Source organism: Aphelocoma coerulescens, chromosome 7, assembly GCF_041296385.1.
Source record: "Aphelocoma coerulescens isolate FSJ_1873_10779 chromosome 7, UR_Acoe_1.0, whole genome shotgun sequence".
NCBI lineage: Eukaryota > Metazoa > Chordata > Aves > Passeriformes > Corvidae > Aphelocoma > Aphelocoma coerulescens.
Genome location: NC_091021.1, coordinates 22772987 through 22796671, shown reverse-complemented (window position 1 = coordinate 22796671; position 23685 = coordinate 22772987). Strand labels below are relative to the sequence as shown.

Here is a 23685-nt window from a genome sequence, read left to right as displayed (position 1 = left end):
TATAACACATTTGCTGACTAAGTGCTTCTTTTTAAAGTAATTTTATTGCCGCTGTTGTTTGACATAGATGTCTATCTTTGAGATCTTTGAGTTCTTCAATAAAGTAATCTTTGGCATATTTATTTTGAATGTGAATAAATTTTTGTCCATCTAAGCATTTCTCAGTTACAGCTGCTCTTATGGCATTGCTGCCAGTACTTGAGATTACTGGAAGTCTTCTAATGTTTGTTTTTCATACACATTTTTAGCTGCTACAGTCAGATTAAATTACGTTCTCAGGTTTCACATTAAAAAAAATTTACATCTGTCATGTTTCTGGCAAGTGCATCCTTTAAAGCTTAGAAATAAAAAGAATCTCCCAAATTATGAATACCACTTGTAATTAACTTCTTGATTTGGAAGATGTAGAATGTGTTCGACTTTTACGATCCTGGTTGGCAAGATCACTTATACTAAAATGTGTTTGGATTTTAAATGAACTGAAAGAAGAACAGATATATTAGAGTTGAGGGGGGTTTCTTAGGTCAGGTTTCAGTGCTTCATGTGCCTGGCTAACTTATTGTGGCACCCAGAGCCTCTTCATGTGCTAGAGAGCTCAAGCTCAACCTATTTCAGGGAAGTATCTGCATTTGTCAGCAAATGAAGAACCACTTGCAGAGGTAATTTTGGTGGTGTAGTAACCACTGTACTGGTGGGGTTTAGCTACATGAGTCCAAGATCATAACTCATTGTACCTTATACTGGCATGACTGTCTGGCAAAAAAATACAGTGAACATGTGGCATAGAAGATTTTAATATGGTGTATTTTGTCTGAGATTAGATGTATTTAAAAGCAAAATCCAAAATAACACATCAGCTAATTTTAAACCTGCCTCAGGGCAGGTCCATGCCCATATAAATCGCTATGGTTTATGGTCAGTGAAGCAGTCATGGTTGTGCTAGTGAAGAATAACTGGGGCAGAGGTTATTTTCATGTGTCAGAAAGTTGCAGTGAATTCTGATGAGGAACCTCAGGTTCACCTTGACTAGCTAAAACATTGAGAAGCAGTTTGCCCTGTTACTGTAGAAAATGAAAATTTGTTCTTTGTTAACTGCCTCATCTCCATACGTGTTTTCTACATAGGACAGGGCTGTATGATTGCAGTTTAAAGATAAGTATACCTGTAATTCTCATCAGTTAAAAGAAAAAAAAAACAAAGTCACTTTATGTCTTAAAGCCAATGAGCAGAAATAAAAAGTCACATAAAATCCTTATATAAAAATACACCACTCATATAGATCTGTGGATTAAATGCCAACTGCTTTAATGACCATTTTAGGACTGGGATATTTTTGCATAAATATAGTAGGACACATGAAGGACAAGTAATTTTAAATACTGATCTTACTACTCTACATACATATTCTTGCACACAAAGTATGTTTTTTCATGACTGTGTACCATATTTTGCAATATTTAGGCTCATAGTGCTCCAGTTGTCTGTAAAATAAACTGACAGCAGATCAGTGAGCTTTAACTGAAGGTCAGTGTTCTCAGAACCCAGAGAGGAAAAGCTTTGTTTTGACTTTTCTTTTTTTTTTTTTTTTTGGCTTGATTTCTTTGAATGAAGTCAAAGTAAACATCCTGAAATATGGCCAGTGGGGCAACCTGGCTAGCTGTTGTTTCATTTTATACTTACTAATAAACCTTTCTGTTATCCCCTCCAGTTTTCCAATCTGTGCAATGAAAGCTGTAATACATATTTAGAATATTCCACAGAAGCAGTAATTTCATTAAAGATCTGGAATAAAGCTAAATATTGACATTTCATATTTATTTCCAATATACACTTTGAAATGTCTGTACAGAGAACCATAAACCTTTGCCAAATGTTAAAAATAAGTGTGTTTTTTTGGACCTTAACTTAGCAGCTGTTCATCACCTCATAAGGAAAATATAACTACATCAAACCCACTGTAACATAGTATCTTTAACTCCAAAAGCATTAACTTACTGTGTTGCACTCATAGTATTGTTGAATCAAAAAAGAAAAACGTGGTGTTTTCTTTTTTGAGCTCTTTTAAACTTTAGATCTTTAGTATAACGAAGTCACCATTTTAAATGATTTGTTCTTCTGAGAGGATTAACTGGTTTCCCTTGATTAATAATTGCTTGCATAAGGATCGGTAAAATATCCAAAACTGTCAGAAGTCCACTTTGTACATCTGAGAAGCTCATTGGCACTTGTGGTGTTTAGGAGGATTGGTGGCAAAATCTCTTAGGCATACAGCAAACTTTCATTTCTGTTAAGCCATATTTTTTCCTAGCAAGCACTGACAGAAGTACTTGTAGGAAGATCTGTTGGTTTATGGCAAAATTCTTTTTTTTAATTGTTTGCTGAGGAAACAATTACTTTTTTATAAATTCTCTTTCAGTCACCTCTGACAGATAAAAACAAATATGCTATGCATCTTAATCTTGTGCTTAAACCAGATCCTGCCACTTTCATAAGAGGATTTTGCTGTGGTACTTCATCCTTAACTTACACTCATTCAGATGGTAAAAGAAAAAAAAATACATACATTTGGGTAGCCTGGAAAATCAAAGTAATTCTAGTTGAGAGTGATCTGTGTGGATCATCTAGCCCAACTTTGTGCTGAGCACAGTGTCAACATTGAGTTCAGGTTAGCTCACTTAGTATTTTGTCCATTTGTGTCTTGAGATTCAACAGCTTCATGGCAATTCCTGTTCCAATATTTTATTTTTCTTGCAGTTGTTTTCTTTTCCCTTGTATGCATATAGCCAGCAGCTCCTCTTTTCAGTTTATTGCTATTGTCTCCTGCCACATACATCACTGAAGAACCTTGTTCTGTGCCCCAAGCAAGCTCTTCTGGAACTGGAAGGTTTTTTATTTCAAAGAGTCAGAATGTGGGCTGTAGTTTGAAACCACTTTGTGCATGCAGTTTCTTTTCATTGGTAGTTGAAAATTGCTTTCTTTTGTTCAACTTATGAGATCATTAGAATTTTCTTCTAAATGGAGTAAAAAAATGTGCTGAACTTTATCATTTGTTCTTTTACTAATTTTTGAAGTATGAAAAAAATTACTCTTACCATGCTAGAGAGAGAAAGATACGTGCTGGTTTTATCCTTCTTATACAAATAAAGACCCTCAGGAGAGCTGGAGGACTTGTTTTAGCAACCTCTTTCCCCTTTTTTGTCCATTGGTACTTGTAAATCTAGGTGACAGTTGTGTGTAATTAATCACGTATATGAGCATTATGGGTTTGTTAATACATGATTTCAGTTTTTTACTCTTCAGAGTAATAGATGGTCATTTTGTTGAGTGCTTATCAGAAAAATAGTGATTTGCAAGTAGTTTTGATCTCTTTTGCTACTTTTATGCTCTGATTTAGATTAAATTGTCTGTATATGACACTGTTTCAGATTGGTGAGTTCCGTTTTTGTGCTGCAAATCTCCCCAGTTTATCAAGGCAAATATGTGTGTGAATGGTTTCATAATTTGGTAATTGCTTGTTAGTCTAAAATACTGAAACCAATAGCTGACAGTGATTCAAAAATTAATTTCCTGAATATTGGAATTACCATCTAGCTTCAAGATTTTCTTCAGCTGAACACGTCTTACACTAGTTTTTTGAAAGATTGCATGGTCTTAAACCTCCACTCTTTTATCAAAGTGCTGTTATTTTTCCTTTGAACCTGTCTTTCTCCCTTCTTTGTTTGAATTAACCACAAGATTTAGAGACTTTGTTTTCTAGGAAGGCAGAAAAGGAGCAGTCCTTCAAATGAGATTTGTGGAGTCACTAGTGTAATGCCTGAAATTTAAAATAGCCCATTAAGTTTGTGAGAACTATAAGCAGATTGGAGCCACCTAACAAGACTTTTTTAATATACCCAACTCCTCCACCCACTTCATGCACATGTCTTGATCTTTGCCGTAGTAAGTCTTCTAAGACTTCTAAAACACAAGTGAATTCAACAGTCTTTAGGGTACAGTTAAAAATTAGTAACACTGTTGAAATTAGTAATTAAAAACAACAAAACAGTAAATTGACTGTATTGTCACTACTTTAGAGACATGTCTGTTTATTGTGAATTATTATGCAGATAGCATTTAGAAGAAAATGTATTTTAAAACATGATGCCTACAATTTTGTTTCAGAATCTTTTATACCTGGAACAACTTCCATTGTTAGAACTGGATTTGCTAATACTTTTCTATTGTAAAGGGAAAAATCCTAAAATGGTTAACATAACTTTGCAGTATGTAATTTTGATTGGAGTATCAAGAATACGTTTCTGAATATTTTGCAGTGTATAGTACATTTACATACTCTCACAGTACTATGCTATTTCTTACCATTGACTGGACAGAAACATCCTAGTTTGATCTAGGCAAGAGCTGGGTTTCAATAGGAAGGAGCCTGGTTTGGGGAGTAAGGAAGTTGTGTGTGCTGGGTTTGATGCCTGTTGGTCCAGTAAAGATTGATGTTCTTTTTCCTGGAAAATCATCTTTGTAGGAGATTAATTGCATCTGCATCACAGTGTGGGCCACTTGGTGTTTTCAGTTCAGGCTGCATAAACCTACATATAAACTACAAAGTTTTATTACTGCCACTGCACCAGTCTTTTGTTACATTTTCTAGAGTAGTTACATGTATCCAGATTAACATATTTTGCATATTTTACTTCCTCTTTTCTTAATGGAGCACTGAAATGGTTAATATCAATGCTAATGTTCTAAAATTTGTTATGTAATGTCCTTTGGACTTGTTGTGATTTAATTAATTAATGTATGTCTACCTATTAAACCATTTACATAGGTTACTTCAGTTCATGCCCTTCCCTAAAACAGAAAGTTCCAAGACTTCGTTGAAAAGTGTTAAATGTTTAATTTCCTTTTGCTTTGGTGGATGTAGAATAGTCCATTTATTTTCATTAAGGCGTATAGCTTTAAAACTTGTGGCTCAGCTACTTGGGAGTTATGGATGCATGCCCTCACTTGTCAAGATAAATGTATTATGCTGTAGTTCTCTTCCCCTTCCAGTATGGATATTGAAGTTGTACTGCAGATTTGACCACAAGTAAATAATTCTCCAAGGATAGAGAAGGAAAGTGCACATACTCCTAGGAATATGTTTTCCAGAGCTAAAATTGACATTTTATAAATAATTTCCATGTTGCAAACTTCAAAATCACAATCACAGCAATTCAGCGATATGCATTTGGCATGAGTCAGTTTCAGTTCTTAGTGCTTTTCATTGGAAATGGCATAAAAAATACGATTTCTTTGAATTTTTTATGTTGTGGGCTTGCAGGGGACAGAAGATGTTCTTCACTTGTAGTTGTCTAACAGTGCATGGCAGCATAAATAACGAAATAGTCATAAACCTGAGCTGCACTTCTCTGGTCATGTGTTCCATTTCATTTTTAAAGAATCTAGAAACAAACTAAGCAGTTGATAACAGGTCAGTTGCAGGTGATAAAAGAGATTTTAGATGGGACATTACTTCTTTTTCCACACCTGGCATAACCACACTCTCTCCTTTGCAGTTGTCTTGCAGCACTGGTATGTTTGTTCATAAACATATGGCATAAACAATACATTGCTATTGGAATTCCAAGGACACAATGCATTTTAAAGTCACCATATGCCGTGGATTCTTCGCTGGAAAAATATTGATGTTAGATTTTTTTTTAAATTTAAACAATAAAGGCTGACTTACTCCTAACTGAAGTTGACATATAGTGGGACTTGAAAAACAGGACTATTTCGTTCAGTATTGTTTGGAAATTTAATATTGGAAAGATTTAAGGATCAAGTGTGTAAAGTACTCTTGAATTAATTTTTTTTTTTTTTAAATACCCCACAAAGTTATGAAGACTGTTTTAGAAAAACTGATTATATATATATATAAGTATTCACACTTTCAGGAGAAGCTAAAAGAAGTCTGGCTACTAAACATCCTAAATTTTAATCAAGTCATTATTTTTAATAACTATGTGGAGACTATAAGAGGCCAGATTTTTATCTAGCTAGCAGTTGAGATGTCCAGTGCTCATCTTAGATTGTGAGTAAATTTGAATCATATTAATTATAGCTGTCCTGAAATATACACAGAACAGAATTGTAAATTTTCTTTCTAAAAATACATTATATGGACTCTAGTGTGGGCTGTTGACCCCAGGCAAATGCTAAAAAAATGCAGTATAGTTATTGTTTTTTAGATTATTATGCATTTTGAAGCTAAGACAGATGTACAAAAAGATGTAGTTTTTATTTTGTATTGGCAGCTTCCAAATATTTAGTATCTATTTCCAAGAACTGCAATTAGTAAAGCATCCATGGTACTGAAATCCACACATCCCACAAGCTAATTATATTTGCAAGGTCAGATTGAATACATATTTTCAGAAAAATAAAGGGTTATATAAATGTGTCTTCTACTTGGCTGTTAAATCACAGTTTGTTGATCTGGAGTATAATGTGTACAATTCACAAATTTGTCTGATAACAGAAAGTGGTGTGTGATTGTGTTTATTTTACTAACCAGTATATTCACAGCAATCACTTCCAAATATCTCTCCAGTAAAGATGTGTTAATTACAAAACAGACAAGGTCTTCTATTATATTAAAGCTACTAACAAGAAGACAGCAGGAATCACACATGTAAATAGCATCATCAACCCCTATTTTAGTCCTCTGTTTTGATCTGTGAGTTGCGCATAGACCAAAGGTGCTATTAAAGACTCAGTATATGAAATAGGCAGCATTATATGAACAAAATTTATTCAACAAGAAAACAGACCTTTAACATGAATTTAACAAGCCTGAGAAATTATAAACTCTCATATGCTGCAGATTCATGCAGTGATAATAAACAAAAAAGGAAAGTAAGAGGTTTCCTTAAGCTAGCCAAACTGCTAATGGTTTTGTTATAAGCTGTCTGCTGTTGAAATGACCTCTGAAAAGTCTGGAGACACTTACACAAGGAAAAATTAAATGGTCAGAGTGGTGAAAGAGTTGCACTATGGAAGTGCCTTTTAAAAAAAAATTACCTTCAAATTTCTGGAAAACATCCCAATAGCATAGACTTCTGGTTAACTTTTTAATGTCTTTTTAGAAAAGGAATTTAGCATGAATCTTGGAAACAAATTTTTACTAAAAGAGTACATGCTGCATTATATTATACAGGTAATTTAAGTACAATGAAAGCTTAAAATTTTTGGTCGGGAAATACTGACGTTTTACAACAAAAATCTGAGCAACCAAGTGGTGGTTTGTACTGGGTTTAATTAATCCTTAGAAGTTCTTTGTTCAAAATACTGCATCTAAAGTTTGCATCATAGAATATGGGGTGACCATGTTTCTGTCATCAGCCTGCATCATTCTGTACTTCGAAATACACAAACATAGAGAGGAGACTTCAACTTGTACACACCTCCAAGTGCTCACTGGGGCTTTTTTCTTGGATCTTACTGTGGCATAATTAACACCTACTTCACCCATTGCTCATTAGTACACTGGACATTAATGAGTCTATTTATTTTTATGTAATCCTCTAAAGGCGGGACTGATTTATGCTCGCTGTGAAAAAAGCAACTACATTTCATAGAAATGAATTTGTAGGATTTATTGTTGTATTTATGTTTTTATTGTGTATTAGGTCTAAATTTAGCCTCCAGGTTGCTGAGCGTGTTAGTTTCTTTAAGATGGTTGCTATAGTGATAGCAGCAAATTCCTTTAATCTTAGTGTAGTTAAAGTATTTAGTTACCATTGGTCATCAGAGTGCAACTAAGATGAAAAATAGCATTTGCACATGTACTTTTTGTACCCCTCTGAGATTGCAGGAATTGCAATTTTAAAAGCATATTTGTGATTTCAGTTTTTCATACGGCTTTCTGTTAGATTTATATTTTTTCTACTTAGGAAATACTTGCATGGCATTATTCCTTCAGGAGGACAGATAGACAGTGCAGTATATTGCCATGCAGCTTGTATCTAAAACATAAGGAACATTACTTCTTGTCAGAATTAAGATGATTTAACAATACTCAGTATCCCTCATAAATAATTCAGCAACTTGTTCTCATATTTTAATGTGAAGTTTAACTAATCTGAAAACTAACCAAAATGTTGAATTTTCTTATCGAAACAAAGTAATATTTTTTTTTATTTTACATGGCTCAAGTCCCAAAACAAATCCATGCTGCACAATGCCATTCTTTTTGGATAAGCTCAACATTGTCTAGTGAAGTTCTCAGTTAAATTCAGGTCTAGAAGCGTGGCTGTTAGTAAGCTATGAAGCAACTCCTTGTCATTATAGTATACTGCCAAGTTCATGTTTCTTGCTCCTCAGGGTAAATTTTTGTTTGCTTAGTTTTTTTCCATTATCTAGCTTGTCTCTGGAGAATCTGTGGTGTGCTTTTTTCTTTTTTTTTGCTTTGCTTGACTTTTTAATTTATACTGCCTGGTTGTTGTGGTTGGGCATTTCCAGGTGTTGATAAATTAGAGCATCTGGTTAAAATGGAATACCAAGATAGGTACGAAAGCTTGTCACAAGTGTTCTGAGACAGAGAAAAATGGTAAAAAAAGGAAAAAAAAACCAATTACTTCTTACATTATGAGAAAGAATGTATAGATATGTAGTAATTGTTCTAGATATTTTTGAGAGTTAAATTCTTCTAAATGTAATTCCTTTTTTGTAGCATTGGTATCAGATAGCATACTTCTGCTGCATTCTAAATCTGAATTTGGGGTTTTTATTGTTCAGGGGGAAAAAAAAGTCACTGGTAACTCACTTTAACTGGGTCACAACTAAACATTTTTAATAAAGAAGATCTTTTTTGGAAGGTTTTCTGCATGCAATTTGAAGATACGGCATATGCAGGTGGATCTGGCCAACAGCTGAGAGACCAAGCAATAGCCCTTAGTGGCACTCAGTCAACACCACTGTCTCACTTGGGTCTCAAAAGTAAATACAACAGGTGATAAGTTTGGGGTTTTTTTCTGTTTACACCTCATGATTTTTTTTATTATAAATACTTGCCAATTAATTTAATTTCCACATGAAGGAACTCAATATTTATCTTGTAATCCTAAAATCTGCACATTATTTAGTTATTAACATTTGTGTAAATGGAGAGGAAAGTGCTGGAACAAGGTAGGAGACTCAGTGTCACTTTCAATGCAGACTTTCAGTGACAGTGGTTGATTTCTTATTTGTTCAACGTAAGCAAGATTCAAGTCTAATTCCTCAAAATACCAAACAAGCCATGTAAATGCATCTGTTTTTGTCCAGCTCACAGTACGGAGAGGAAAAGAATAAAAATTATTATAGAAAAGCTGTTAAAATGAGATTTAAGTTAATAACTCTTCAAACATATACAAGACAAGATGCCTGCAAAAGTCTGCCTGGTACTGTTTTAGTGGATGTGCAAGGCTGTACCTGCAGTGGCCCAGTTAAAAGACTGGAACCTAAACAAGAATTCTTATCTTGAAGTTATGAACCTGTGTTGGTCAGGACACAGTAAGAGTGGGTTTGAGTGTATTGTTGTTATGTTTCAGCTCCTATAGGTTATGTTTCAGCTCCTATAGGTTTTGGCTAGGGATGGGGGTTTTATTGCATGGGACCATGAATTTCTCTTTCCAAAAATTTTCATAAAGAAATTTAGCACAGGACGGAGTAAGAATCAGTGATGGGTTTACATTATTTGCAATAAAATAGCACTGAATACTGCCTACCGTGTACCTTTAAATCATAAATGACCTTGGTTTTCTTTTACTCTCTTTTTTACTCCTGAGCATGACACTGACAAGGACTTTTTAATCCATCAGACAGTTTATAGACCCTTTCGTAGTCACAAGAAGCAAAAAGCATCTGACTAGAAGGGAATACATGGGGCAAGTTCCTTGCTGGCTATAATTTTGTTGTCATTTCAAGTATTGTGGTAGTATAATTGATGTGACAGGACTGGGCTTTAGACTTGGTCCCTTAGCTTGTGCTCACTTTCAGTTTTAGTCTCTCTCTGTCATTCATTTTGATTGGATAAGATTTAGGTGACAAACATATGCATAGTTTTTTGAGGCTTAGAGTAACTGTATGTAAAATTCAATGTTATATGATGATATAATGCATATAAAACTTACAGTTCCATGGAAAAGGTAATAATTGGTGTCACCTTACAATACAAGGTAGTATAGTGTGCTGATCACATAGCCAGCAGGAGGTTCTTTTTTATTAATATTATAATTAAATGATTTTCTGGATAAAGGCCAAAAACAGATGAGAGTTGATTGTGCCTTGTCCACTGTTGCTTGGCTCTATTAGTTGCATTTTCTAAAAAGAATTGACTTGACATCTTGTTTTTACAGGTTGTTATTGATGCCTTCAGGCTGATCAATGCTAATATGATGGTCTTAGGACATGAACCAAGACAAACAACTTCAAATCTGGGTCACTTAAACAAGCCGTCTATTCAGGTAAACCTAGGGCTGATAGTCCTGTAAATTGCAAAATTTATTCATCAATTTTTGGGAAAGGTACTTAAATCAGTAGGTTAAAAACTATTTATTGTTCTCTCTATTGCATTTTTTCACATGCATTTATAATTGATGTGATTCATCAATGAAGATGTATATGTGAAGGGTTTAAAATTGAGCCCTAAATTAGCTACCTAAGTGTGAATGCATGTATTTAATGTGTACAGCAAAGATTCAAGTATAAATTTATGGAAATGCAAACTTTTAAAAGGGACAGTTGATGACATAACGTGATGCAAGACAGGTACGGTTTTCAGTCCTGCAATTTAAAATCTGCTGCTTATCAACATCTCAGCTTTCTTCAAGATAAGTTACTCTCAAGTAAATTATGGAAAAAATTCTCTCTTTTCTTTTTGCTCTAAATTTATAGAGGTTCTTGCTTATTATGTAATCCAGATTAAACCTTGTATTGTGTTTTAAATAATTAATCTCTGATTTTTATGTAATGCATGTAATTTGCTGAAAAAATGGTGGAGGAGAATACTGAATGGATGAAATGGATGCCAGATTGACTTCTGCTGTAATGCTTCTTTTGAATACACATTTGTGAAACTTAAATATTCAAAGTTTGATTTCTGAAGTTGACTTCCATTAGAAAGACCAAGTTTTGGTCTTCATTGAAGCAAGCCTTTATTTTGAGAAATAGCTTCTGTCCTGAAACAAGTATCCTCTGGAGTGATTAATGCTTTTATCCCTGTTGTTCTTCTGCCTCAATGTTTTTTCCTTTAAAAAACTTCTCTCCCTTACTATGTATTCTAAAAGGCATGTGTCCTTGAAACCATGAAGACCAGTTCCTGCTTTTTGTTCCATTACTGGAACAATAGAAGTAATATTTGCTAGGTAAACATCCAAGAAAAAGACCATCCACTAGTCAGAGCAGAACTGAAATAAGGGCTGAACTTGTGCTCTGAGAGAGCCATCCTTTGGGAGGCACTAGACTACCACACCCCTATCTTGCAAAAGATCAGCGGTTTTTTTGTTACTAATACATTGAAACCTTTTGCTGTTGATATAAATGCTAGCAAAAAAGAGTCTTTAAAGAGTGTCTTCTTCAGGAGGCTGTGTTTTACTCTTGATTTTCGAATTGGTCAAAACTGTGAACAATAATGAGTATGAAATAAGCAGCTAATACTCTTGATTGGATGTAGGCAAGCCCATGCTTGCATGTTTCAGGGCTTTTTCTAACTGGGCTGTTCTAGACCATGTGTAATGCTCTCCCTTGGAAACCCCTGCAGTATTATTCAGCTTCATTATTTTAAGATCACTGTCATTACAGCATGGCATATTTTGGCCATGGGATTTTGGGTTTCTGTTGTTAAAACGGGTGGTTTTTGTTTGCCTTGATTTTTTGCAAGCTGGCAATGAGCTGTTGCAAATGTCACTGTTAAGATAAAAATCATAGTTTTAAATAATACTCTGTTCTTAAAGCTGCAAGAGCTCTCGCAGTGTTGTTTTGCTTTTATTTTAAGCCATTAATAAAATTCTGACCCAGCTGAGCAAAGAAGCAAACTAAATACTGATTTCAGCTGGGCTAGAAGCAGGAATTATGAGACATTACTTAAAATCTCAGGAAGAAGAATAATAGAATAGTACATGCCTTGGCTTCATTCCCTTTTTTTCACCCCAAGACAGGGTGTGTAGTTTTTTCTTGTGTTCCCTTATCAACAGCTTTTTTACAGTTGTTTATCTTTTACATTTGCCCACTCTTTTAAAGGGTAGTTTTTGGAAGGAGAGAGGAAAGGGAGAGGATAGTGGGAGAAGGCAAACCTGTTTGTCACATTTTAAGAGCTTGAGAATCAACTTCCTAAGTATCTACACTTGAATTTATATACAAACACCAAAATCTCATATGCAATCATTTTGAATGTGGTAAGAAAATAGCAGTGGAAATTACTTATTGCTAACAGTTTCAACTATAAATTCCTTTTTTGATGATAAAACCTGTATTTTACAATTTTAATTAAAATAAGTTGCACAAGTAATGGTCTTCTGTAAGTGCTGGTTCTCATAACTTTTCAAGTAGTTTTGTATCTTTGTATATGTGTTTGCAATAGAAATCTGTTTAAAATGTATGTATGAAACCAGCTTCAGCTTTCATACAGATAATTTTGTAATACTGAAATATTAAATTGCACAAGATGCAAATACACATTCATTTTGTGTAGCTCTAAATATATATTTAAACATATTTAGGTGGAATGCTTGAAACAGAAGTATTTATCACTAATTTAGCATGCTTTATATATGATTTATCCTATCTTGTTTGTAAATGTATACTTAATGTGTAAAATTTTATTTGAAAATAGACTCTTTTGGTTGTGATGAGGATTGATCATAGAATTTTATGCCCCCAAATATTAATACAATTCACCCTTAAGTCATAAATGTAAAAAGAAGTATCTAATGCATGTGAGCAAAAGAGAAAATACATGCATACAGATATTACTAAAACTAATCTCAGTTGATCAGATTGTATTTGCAGAGGGTATAATTACAGTGAAAAAGGTGGTTTGGGTTTTTTTTGTTTAAAGTTAAAAAATAAAATTAGCTTTAATACCTAAAGTTAATTTGATGCACATTGTCTAACTGAGGTTTTTACTTGCTTCAGTTGCTCTCTCTTCATATTGTACCCTGGAAAATGAACTTGGGAATGTTGACAATGGTTATAAATAAATAGATAGCAAATAATCTTTTGTTTGTAACAGAATATTTTAATAGGAGTGATAACCAAATTTATTGAGAGAGGAGGGATTTGAGAGAAATATGTTTGTGCATATGTATCGGTCAAATGTTTGCAGGCAGTTACCATTTTTTCTTATTATAGTTGTTACTGTGTGAAAAAAAGCTGTGGTTTAGAAATAGAAAGCCTAACTGTCAGTTAATGAACACAAAAAGAGAAACAGAACCAGGTATATTTACTTCATATTTCCTTATAGTCTCTGTTTTTTTCTTTGTGTTTTTTCTTTTATTTGAGTGATGTTTAAAGATGTTTGTATTGAAATTAGCTTTCTCCTTCTGATACTTCTTCGTTTCAGCGGTGGGTGATTTACTTCAGTTTCTCCCCTAAATTTTGCAGGCACTAATCCATGGACTAAACAGACATTACTATTCCATCACCATCAACTACAGGAAGAATGAACTAGAACAGAAGGTAAATGTTTCAGCTTTAATTCAGAGTAAAAGGAACTTTATACAAACTTTTTAAGATTTGTGGCAATATTCTGATTTCAGTGGCTGTTACTTTCAGTAGTTGTTTTAACTCTCCTGGAATAGAGTTAAAAAAAGAAAGCACTTGGTGGTACAGTCATGGTGATGAAACTTTCCAAAACCACATTCTAATGGCCATATGAATAATTTAACAACATTTTTGTCCACCTTTTGTAAAGTTGTCATGCTGTTCTCTGCACTTAAGTTTGTCCAAAGTTTCAAGTTTTCAGTGATGAAGCTGAAAGATATACTCGCTGCCTTCAGTTTTCACAGGCTGGAATTCCTGAAGCTAGGAGAATTCTTAACCATGTTTTCCAAAATGGAATGTATTACCAAGGGATATTGGGTTTTGATTTGTTATAATCACTTTGACAGAAGGTACTTCCAGTTGGTACAATTGGAACTCCCCAAGACATCACTGAATATCAGGAAGTAGTGATGTCCTGCATTTACAGGAGAAATATTATGGATTTACTGACAACAAATGTTCTCTCTTACTTTTGCATCAAACTTCAAGTTACAAGTGAAATCTGGCTTGGGAGTCTCAACCAGGAAAACAAACAGGGGGAAAAAAAAAAACTTATTTATCATCTACAGAAGTTAATTCTTGAAAAGCCAGCTTGTGTCCTCTGTGTATGTTCTCTGATACGTCTGTGCATTTTCATGGCCTTGTTAGGGTTATAAATTGATCTCAGAGTTTATGATGAAATGGTCAGAATAGTCTTTTCACAGAATTCAGACTTTTAGAGAGGTACAAGTAATAAGAAAAAAAAAACAGTTTCAAATAGTGGAGGAGTATGTGTGCAAATTAGGGAGTTTGAAAGAATGTGTGAAATGCACAACCCTTTGTAGGGCAGTATCAGACTTTCAAAACCTCACTGAAAAGCATAACTGATCTAACAAAACCAGCTCTCTCAGGAAATGTCCATGAGGCTTCCAGGGGGTTATTGTTTCCATTCAAATACAACAGTTTGGCAAATCCAGTCTTGTTCGAAGTTCCAAGTGTGTATTTTCAGCAGTGGCTTTACATAAGTAAGTTGTTACCTTTGCAAGTAGGAGAATTATCTTGACCAAGTTAGGAAAACTTTAATCTGTGAGGTAACAACTATCTCTCACATCTTTCATAAGGCAGCTTCATACATATCTCAAACCCCCCTCATGGTGGTGGTGATCTGTTATCTCCATCTGTAGTAAGAAGAGTACATGCTTCATGTATTAGATTAGGAGCTCATCACACCAAACCATAATTTTAAAATCAAGATAGCCTAGCTAAACTGTCCATATGCAGTTTGCCTACGACTCCTTCTGTCAGTAGCTAAGATCTTGCTAACACAAATTATGACACAAACTTTCAACTCAGTTCACATGTTCCAAAGCCAGGTTTCTTTGGAAACTGTATGTAGGATGAAACAGGTACCTGAATTCAGGTGATAGCAATTACAGGACATACCCATTCTCAAAAACGTGTAGTAAATGTTCACAAATTGAAGGCAAGCTGAAACTGCTGAAAGGGTCCTCCCTACAGTCATCAAGTGTGCAGGAGATCTACAAAATACGCTTTCTCTGTTCATGAAAATAAAGAAATTGCTGTTGTAGCTATTTCTTTACTCTTTCAAGAATGACATCAAAGTATCAAGTAAAACCTTTCAAATATTTGTAATACTGCCTGCATTCATCACCATCAAACCTCTGCACATTTTATCTTATGGTTTTTATGTTTGTTTATTTTGTATGAGGCAAAGAAAGACACACAAGTCATGCTTTGGTCACTTTCGAAGTTTATTTTATCATAACTGTCAGTTGCTTGCATACAGATCAGATAATCAGTGAAGCCTATATAACTAATTTATGAATTTAACCCAAGCATTAAAATATTTTTCAACTTTGTCAAGAGTTCCTCATATGGCGGCTAAAGTATTCAATTTTCTTTTAGCCCTGCTACAAGGCAACTGTGCATTCTCAACCTGCAGCAAAAATAACAAATCACAGAAAACAAATCTGTATATTCCTGTCAAAGTAAATGTGACCCATGCTTCCATGCCTCATTTACATATTTAGGATTCAAGAAGTTTCGAACTTTAAAAAGTATGCAAGTCTATCATCTACTCTAGCAGAATAGTTGCTGATTGTATTTCCTCTATTTAAACATTGACATTGTAAGATCAATATTTTTTTATTATATTCTTCCTGCTATAAATTGGTTTTCTGTCAAAGAGATCTTCATAGTATTCTGAAAGTATTTTATGATGAATGCTCTAAAGAGATTTTGTTTTGCAGATGCTGCTAAATTTGCATAAGAAGAGTTGGATGGAAGGTTTGACACTTCAGGACTACAGTGAACATTGCAAACTCAATGAAACAGTAGTGAAGGAGATGTTAGAATTAGCTAAGAATTATAACAAGGTATTCATATCCCATAGTGATAGTATAACTGTAGCTGTGTTTATGAAATGAAGAAATTAGTTGCTTAATTTCAGAAGGAATTGATTATCACAAGCTTTGTTCAGAATGACTGTAGTTCGTACTAATCAACTACATAAGGTTTTGCGTGAAGTTGCCACATTAGCTCCTCAGGCATTGCCACCAGACTTTTTGCCCTAAACTGTCGAAGTGTTTTGTTACACACTTTGCTTTGAAATGTGAGTAATCACATCTATTTTGTATTTTTACTTAGTGACGAGAATTTAAGATTTCTGTAGATCAAAATGAGCAGTTAGTCGTATTTTTCAATCCTTCAATCAAGGACTATTTGGTCAGTGTAGCAGAGTAAAGGTTATCTATCTGCATCAGTCTACTAGATAGGCTGTAAGTATTTAGAACACGTTCCAGAGCCCAATTCAGTGTTCTATTTAGATAAAAGATTTGTTATTGGTGTTGTCAGTAAGAGGAATCACAGCTACTTGTACTGTTTTAATACTGACACACTTAGAAATGTTTCTTACAAGTATTAGATCTCAACAAGCATTCTATGAGTAGTAATCATGTCAGTATTTCTTAACAAGTGTTATTTTTTCAACTCCTTAGAAGTCCTTAAAACCAAAATTCAGTATTACATTCACTAGTTAAGTTAGTGGATGAACTTTATGAAGACACCGTATTTGAAGGCAACATAACAGTATCAAAATGTATTAAAATACATTACTTTAAACAGTACTAAAATTTACTGAGATCAAATCTCCAGTAGTTGAAACAGTATAGATAATGCTGGGTTGGATTCTGCTTTACTATTCTAACTGTTTTTAGCTATCTTTAACTATTGATACTGCTCATTTAAGATTTTTGCTTAATAACATTTTGGTGAATATCTGACAATAAAACCATTCATAAGTATTTGCCTTGATCTTTTGCACTAACACTCAGTAATTAAAACCACGTCTGCTGAAAAGCTGAAGTACCTTTCCTTTTGACTTTCTGAAATGTGTTGCTGTTTGATTTTTTTTTTTTTTAAGGAACAGAATTGTATTTTGAGAATCTGTGGCTTGGGGAAAAAGTAAACGAAATCTGAAACACTGACCTTTTCTGTGTTTCTTTCACAGGCTGTTGAAGAAGAAGATAAGATGACACCTGAACAGCTGGCAATAAAAAATGTTGGCAAGCAGGTGAGGTGTGATGAATTAGAGTGAGGTGGAATGATATGCTTCGTTCATTCTAAATACTAATTTTTTACATGTGCATAGGTGATTTTAGTTCTATGTGCATGATATTCTCAGTGCTTCAAATAATGCATTTATTTTTGTTGGAGGTTGTGCAAAGAACAGGGCCTTTGACTGTAGGCAATCGGCAGAATATCTGCAAGCCGTGTCCTACGTGTGTTTTTGTTACACACTGAGGAGCAGTGTTGAGATTTAGTAGTTTTCCCTTTTCCTTCTTCATTTGTTTTAACTTCTTCTAAGAGGCATAAAGATATCCAAGTCTGTGTCAGAGAGACCCAAACTGTGGAGACACTTAAAAAATGGTAATCATGGAAACAGAGGTGGGGGGAGGTGTTTGTACATTGTCGTGGCTAAAGAGCCAGCTCACCCCTGTCCTCAGTTCATGAACACACTGTTAATGCTTGACTCTCACACACACATAGGCAGGTAGGCTGAGTTCCTTTGTACTGGTGTTTGAGGAAAACTGTTCAGGACCACAACTGAAACTGAAAACACCCACTCAATTCATTCCATCCCTTTGCAATGTCAGGATATAATGTCTTTATAAAGACTCAACAAAAAACTATTTCTACATTTGATTTCAACGTAAAGGTTGAGGAAATGTGCTTTTGTGAGCAAGAGAAGAGCAAAGCCAATTTGTAAGAGCTTGTGTTCAAGAAGGGCAGTGGAAACAAGATATAGCTTTTAAAATATCTAGTGTGTCCTTAAAGAACCAGTACTTATCGTATTGCTAGTAACAGTAGAAGAATTTAAAAGATTCTGGATTGCTCTTATGTGTCAGCTTCTAGCAGCAATGTCATAACACATCTGCACTATTGTTCAGTCACTCATGTATTTCTGTAGCATTCAGAACAATGGAGTTTATGCACACCTACACATACATAAATATATACATATAAAATATGTAAGAAGGGTTGTATTTTAAGGGTTATGATGTCATCTCAAACAGAACTTGAGCTTCACTAGTTGTTACGCATACGTGAAAAAAACTATTTTGATACAGTTCTTCAAAAAGAGAAGAATTCTTTTCCTGATAAAATTTTTAAGTTTTCTTTAAATTAAAAAAATGGTTCAGTGAAGTAATTTTCAAGTGGGGTTTTTTATGAAACTTAGATTAAAAAAAACTTTGTAAACAAGCAGCCATTCACAATAAGGATATTATGTTATTAAGTGATAATTTGTTAGGAACAGAAAGAATATTGGAGAACCATCTGATCTTTGAAAATGAGTTATTTAAGAAGGTCAGCATACATGGATTCAGTAGCACTCTTCTAGATAAATTTAGATGGGTTCATTACATTTTGACAATAATTCCATTTTTTAAAGAAGTTACAATTCCCATGCATGATTGTCTTCTGTATTTTAATTTCTTTACACACAAGAATTACTACAATTATACTGTAATAAAGTTCAGACATGTTTTTGAGGTATGCCTGATATTTTTGCAGTATTTGAAGATTAATTATTTAATATCAGTGGTGAAACTGAAGAAGTGCATGGGTATGATTTTCAACCAGAAATAATCTTACTGTTGTATGCAGATGCCCACAAATGCCTACATCAATTGAGTAATAGTGTGTGGGGATATGTATTTTCAGAAAACTGCTCAGGCTTAACATTCAATTCCTAAGAGCATTTGAACAGGGCATTGTTCATGTTTCATGTTTTTATGGGTATAGATTTTCTAGTTTTCTTGCAGTCAACACAACTATTCAAAGACTGTGTTAGAGGATTCTTGAATCTTTGCAGGATTGGAACACATATTTGTGCAAAGATCTGAAAACAAATTGCAATGTACCAGAACTAAGATTAAAATATTGGCCTTAGTGAGATGTATAGTAAAATTCACATGTTGTGTGTTGTCCTTAAAACTAACTCACAGCTGCCACGGTTACTCTTGATATGCTGGATAGAAATTTACTTCCAAACCTATCCTCAACTTAACCGTTAGTATGAATTAATAAAATTTTGTTCATGGAAATTCAGTCATTTGCTAGGTCTTCCTAGAATGGAAAATTTAGGAGCATTACTGGCCTGTGTCCATTAACTCACAGACATCTTAAATAGACTTGAAGTAAATGAAATCTTTAGAGATGTGTTTAAGTCATTCCTCTCATGGCATCCTTTGTATTTCAGGACCCTAAACGTCATTTAGAAGAGCATGTGGATGTGCTGATGACCTCAAACATTGTCCAGTGTTTAGCTGCTATGTTGGATACAGTTGTATTTAAATAACCAATTTACTGTTTGTGATGCTTTCTGTGTATATTTGTTTATTGTTTCTAATACTCACAAAACAGAGACTGTTGAGGCTCTATTTGATTAAACGGAGACATCTGACTTCATTTGCAATGTAAGTGCAGCACTATAACACCTCTCAGTCTCTAATTGTGCATTTGCTTCAGTTTCTTTATGTCAGGGTCCTCACAGATTCCAAAGCATTCAAGAACACAATGTGGGGAAAAATGTATTACATTTTCAATTAATATTTGGGGGGAAAAATCAGTAGTACATATATATTTTGATTGTTGCAACATAATAAAAATACATTTACAAATCTGTCTTAAGTTCTGGACAGTCTTTTTTGAGAAAGGACAGCAGGAATTAACAAACTAGAAAAAGTGTTAGTAAACATTTTTTTCTCCCTACTGTAAAACTACTGAGATACTAATTGCTAGGAAAGCAGAAATTCTCTGCTGGAATTTGGCTCCCATTGATTACCAGTTACTCTCATGGAGATTAAAACAAAAAAATCATAGTGCAGAATTCTGAGGATGTACAAAACCAAAAATGCTGAAAATTCCTCTGTCAGCTCCCGTTGAATATTATTCAAACCCTAATATCTACAGAAGACAACTGACCTTAAGAAAATTAATTCAGTTGCTGATAACTGAATCACAGAACTCTCACGAGCGGTGTCATAAATAGCAGTATTCTGAGAATAAACATTAAAGTGACAGAGGCTGTTCTAGGTTACATGAACCCACCCTCCTGTGAAAGAGAACGTACATGAGATGTCCATATGTATAAATATATGGAAAGAGTCCCAACTAGAATATGACATCTAAAACCATTTCCACTAACTGGAGAGGGAAACACTTGAAGGAAGGCAGTTGGTTTGACTGCTCGATTTGAGGCAGGCAAAGCCAAATAACTGGGTTTAGGGAGTGACTGCGTTTTGGGCAGGGACTGATTGGAATTGTTCATTTCGGTTCTTTTTTTCAAGTGTTGGATGTTGCTTAGGCTGATTTGATTCTTTTGTCTGGGCAGAAGTTTTCTTTTTACTGTTCGTTTGGGGCTTTTTTTAATAAATAGCAACAGTAGTGGCAGGCAAATATTATAAAACTATCTCCACCTCTTTTTGAAGACAGTTTTTTTTAATTGACTTCTTATTTGCATACTAAAGAAATAACCCATAAAAATGTCTTATTTTCCAGTTTATGCCCATATTTACTTACTCTTTACCATTCAAAGATTTTTCTTTTGTTTGAAATTTCTTATTTAGGCCTTTTAATTTACTATTTTAGACTAACTCTCTCTCAAAGTATATTTAGCGTGCACTTACTTCAGAGGGAAACATGCAGATTTTTGCAGCTGCCCTCCTTATGGCCTTCCCTCTGCCCCCACAGTAGGCAGTGGAATATCAGACTGGGAAAATGGAGACGTACCAAACCACATTTGCCTGTGTGTAGTTAAATGGATGTTCTTTCTGGCGATTCCCACTGCAAGCCTGCGGGTGGTTGAGGAGGGCTGCATTCAGGCCTCGCCGCTGCCGGATGCGCACGCCCGGGGTGAGATGGGGCAGGAGCTTATCGTGGGACCTGCCCTGGGGCTCGTCTGCCAGGGGGGCTCTGCATCCCTGCCGCTCTCTACTCCCACACACACGTGTAACACCACGAGGGAGACAGAGTTTGGCAGGTCGTGGGTAACATGGCACTGCAGAACAGGAGAGGAGCTAGCGCAGTGCTGCAGTGTATACATGCGTGAGAGGCTGGTGTAAGCAGGGAGACAAACCAGTGAGTCTTACATATTCTAAATTAATTTTGACAAATGTACATCTTGCAGAGGGTAGCTGAAGGGAGTCTGTTGGAGACGCAGATCTCCCGTAGTATAAGCATTTGCTGTGGTACCCTGCTTTCTATTCACTCCTCAGTTTAACTTGGAGGCACAATTTTCCATTTACCAAGATGTTACATGAATAATAAAAATGCAGGGTTTTGGGGCATCCTTCCTTATTTGTGTCCAGTGCTTTAGGAGCTACACAGAGGATTTGGAAGAATGTGTGTATGCTGTAACCTGAAAAGCAGCAGCCCGTATACCATGTTGGAAGAAGAAAGAGATTTTCAAGCAGCCACCTTCTGAGCCTCCAGCCGCAATGGAGCAGACCTTCATTAGCAGCATGACCCCTTGTCACCTGTCAGCACGAAGGACGGGCATATTGTATTAGCAAACCTCACTCCATTCTATGACGATTCTGTAACACCACCTGCCATTGCATATCCCCCCTATTATACCAGTTTAGGAGTTGTGCACTGAAGATTTTTGGCATATATTAGCACTTCCGTGTGATTGGCAGTATACCACTGAATTCATTGCAGCTCCGCATCTATATGGGTGTAGCTCTGTAATTCAGGGCAGCATTTCCGAAGGTTTATCTGCATTTCGGTCCATCTCCTGCCTATATAAGTCCATTACCGTTCTGTTGTTTCAAACAGGGAAAGGGAAGAGTGAGCACTGGTGAAACAAGTGTCGGAAACATTAGTTAGAACTGATAATAATGAAACTGTTCTCTTAACATAGAAAGAAGGTGGTGTATGGAAAGTTGCATGCACTGAACCACTCGAGTAGAACAGTGAACTGCTTGCTTTTTGCTTCATAAATTATCTTATTAGAATAATTTCCTTGCAGAGTGTGTGTATGTCGGCATCTGTGAAACACCAAATAACTGAAGTAGCTCACAGTTAAGCAACAGAAAAATAAATGGCCACGGGATTTGTGAGCATTGAAATACACATTCTGACAAGTCATCCTGGTTCTAGTCTTCTCTGGATTTGAGTTTGCAAAGTTTCAGTCTGGCTTCAGGCAATTACACGGTGGTTCGGTTTTATTATGCGGTGGTTTCAGGCTGCATTATCTGTCAGTGGAATTTGAAGCCGGCTGCTGGTGTCACCTGGGAAGAGATGTGGTCTGTAAAATACCTGAAGTCCAAACCACTAAGGGGACAACAAACACTAAGAAAAATGGAACAGGAGAGCTCCTCCCCGGGCAAAAAAACCCCAGACCCACAAAAACCGAAAAACAAACCCCGTGCTTTTAAATTCTCAGGCTTCCCTAGGAAGAGAAATTGAGACTGGTGCTTGGCAAAGGCGGGGTGGCGAGCGGGCCCCTTGAACTCTTCAAGCGCATCTTCGCGCCTTGGAGGGTCCCGCTTTCAATAGCCCGAGGCTCGGCCGGGCACAGCGCGGGACCCGCCGGCTGGTCCCTCCGGTCACTGGGTGTCCCCGCAGCTCCCCCGAGGGCTGGCGGGCTTCGCCCCCGCCCGCCTGGGAGCGCAGCCCGGGCCGCGGCTCCCGCGGAGACCCCCCGGGCAGAGGGTGCCGGCGGCTCCTGCCGCAGCACCGTCATGGTTTGGGTTTCTCAGCTCCGATCGACCCCGCGGCCGCGGCGGGCCGCGGCCCCTGGCAAAGGTGCTACCAAAAATCTGCCCCTCCCGAGAGCTGCCCGCGGGACTGAGTCACTGAGGGAAAGCAGGCACCGAGAGCAAAGAAATCCGGAGCCGGATGGGGAGGTGGACGCCTTCCACGCTGTTTTGCTGATAATCTCCGACATTACGGCTCCCAGATAAAATATTTATTTACTAAAGAACCCGTAAACATCGCGGCAAATACATTAGGGCACTTCGGCTGCGGGGCTTATGATTATTTCAGAAGTTAAAAGAGATGATACGCGGCCACTGTCAGCAGGGACGGAGGGTGTATTTTCCCCCGCGAATAGGCACGGGTGGGAAGGGTGGGGGCGATGCGCCGGGGATCGCCCAGAAGAGCTGGGGGAGAGGGGCTGCGCCCCGCTGGGGACAAACCGCGGGAGTGAGCTGAGGGCAGCGGCCGCCCAGCCCCACGCTTTGCTCGCAGTCGCTCCCCAAAGCGCCCAGGACCCGCTCTCCTCCCTGACGCACAAAGGTGGGGTACACGCGCGGAATATTTGGGGAATCACAGGGTTTGGATTTATTTTCTAGCCGTAGTCAAAAAAAAAAAAAAAAAAAAAAAGCTAGAAAGGTCACA

General features: G+C 36.2%; 1 protein-coding gene across 2 annotated transcripts in view; it reads left to right on the top strand.

The window, feature by feature from the left end:
- Nucleotides 1–19966, top strand: part of PSMD14 (proteasome 26S subunit, non-ATPase 14) — a 46653-nt gene extending 26687 nt beyond the window's left edge. For both annotated transcript variants that reach the window (XM_069020824.1, XM_069020823.1), the window contains 5 exons: nucleotides 10377–10484; nucleotides 13621–13695; nucleotides 16029–16154; nucleotides 17288–17350; nucleotides 19541–19966. In XM_069020824.1, coding sequence (XP_068876925.1) covers nucleotides 10377–10484; nucleotides 13621–13695; nucleotides 16029–16154; nucleotides 17288–17350; nucleotides 19541–19639 — 471 coding nt within the window. In that variant the 3' untranslated portion in view covers nucleotides 19640–19966. The remainder of the gene's footprint in view (nucleotides 1–10376; nucleotides 10485–13620; nucleotides 13696–16028; nucleotides 16155–17287; nucleotides 17351–19540) is intronic.
- Nucleotides 19967–23685: the final 3719 nt, after the last annotated feature.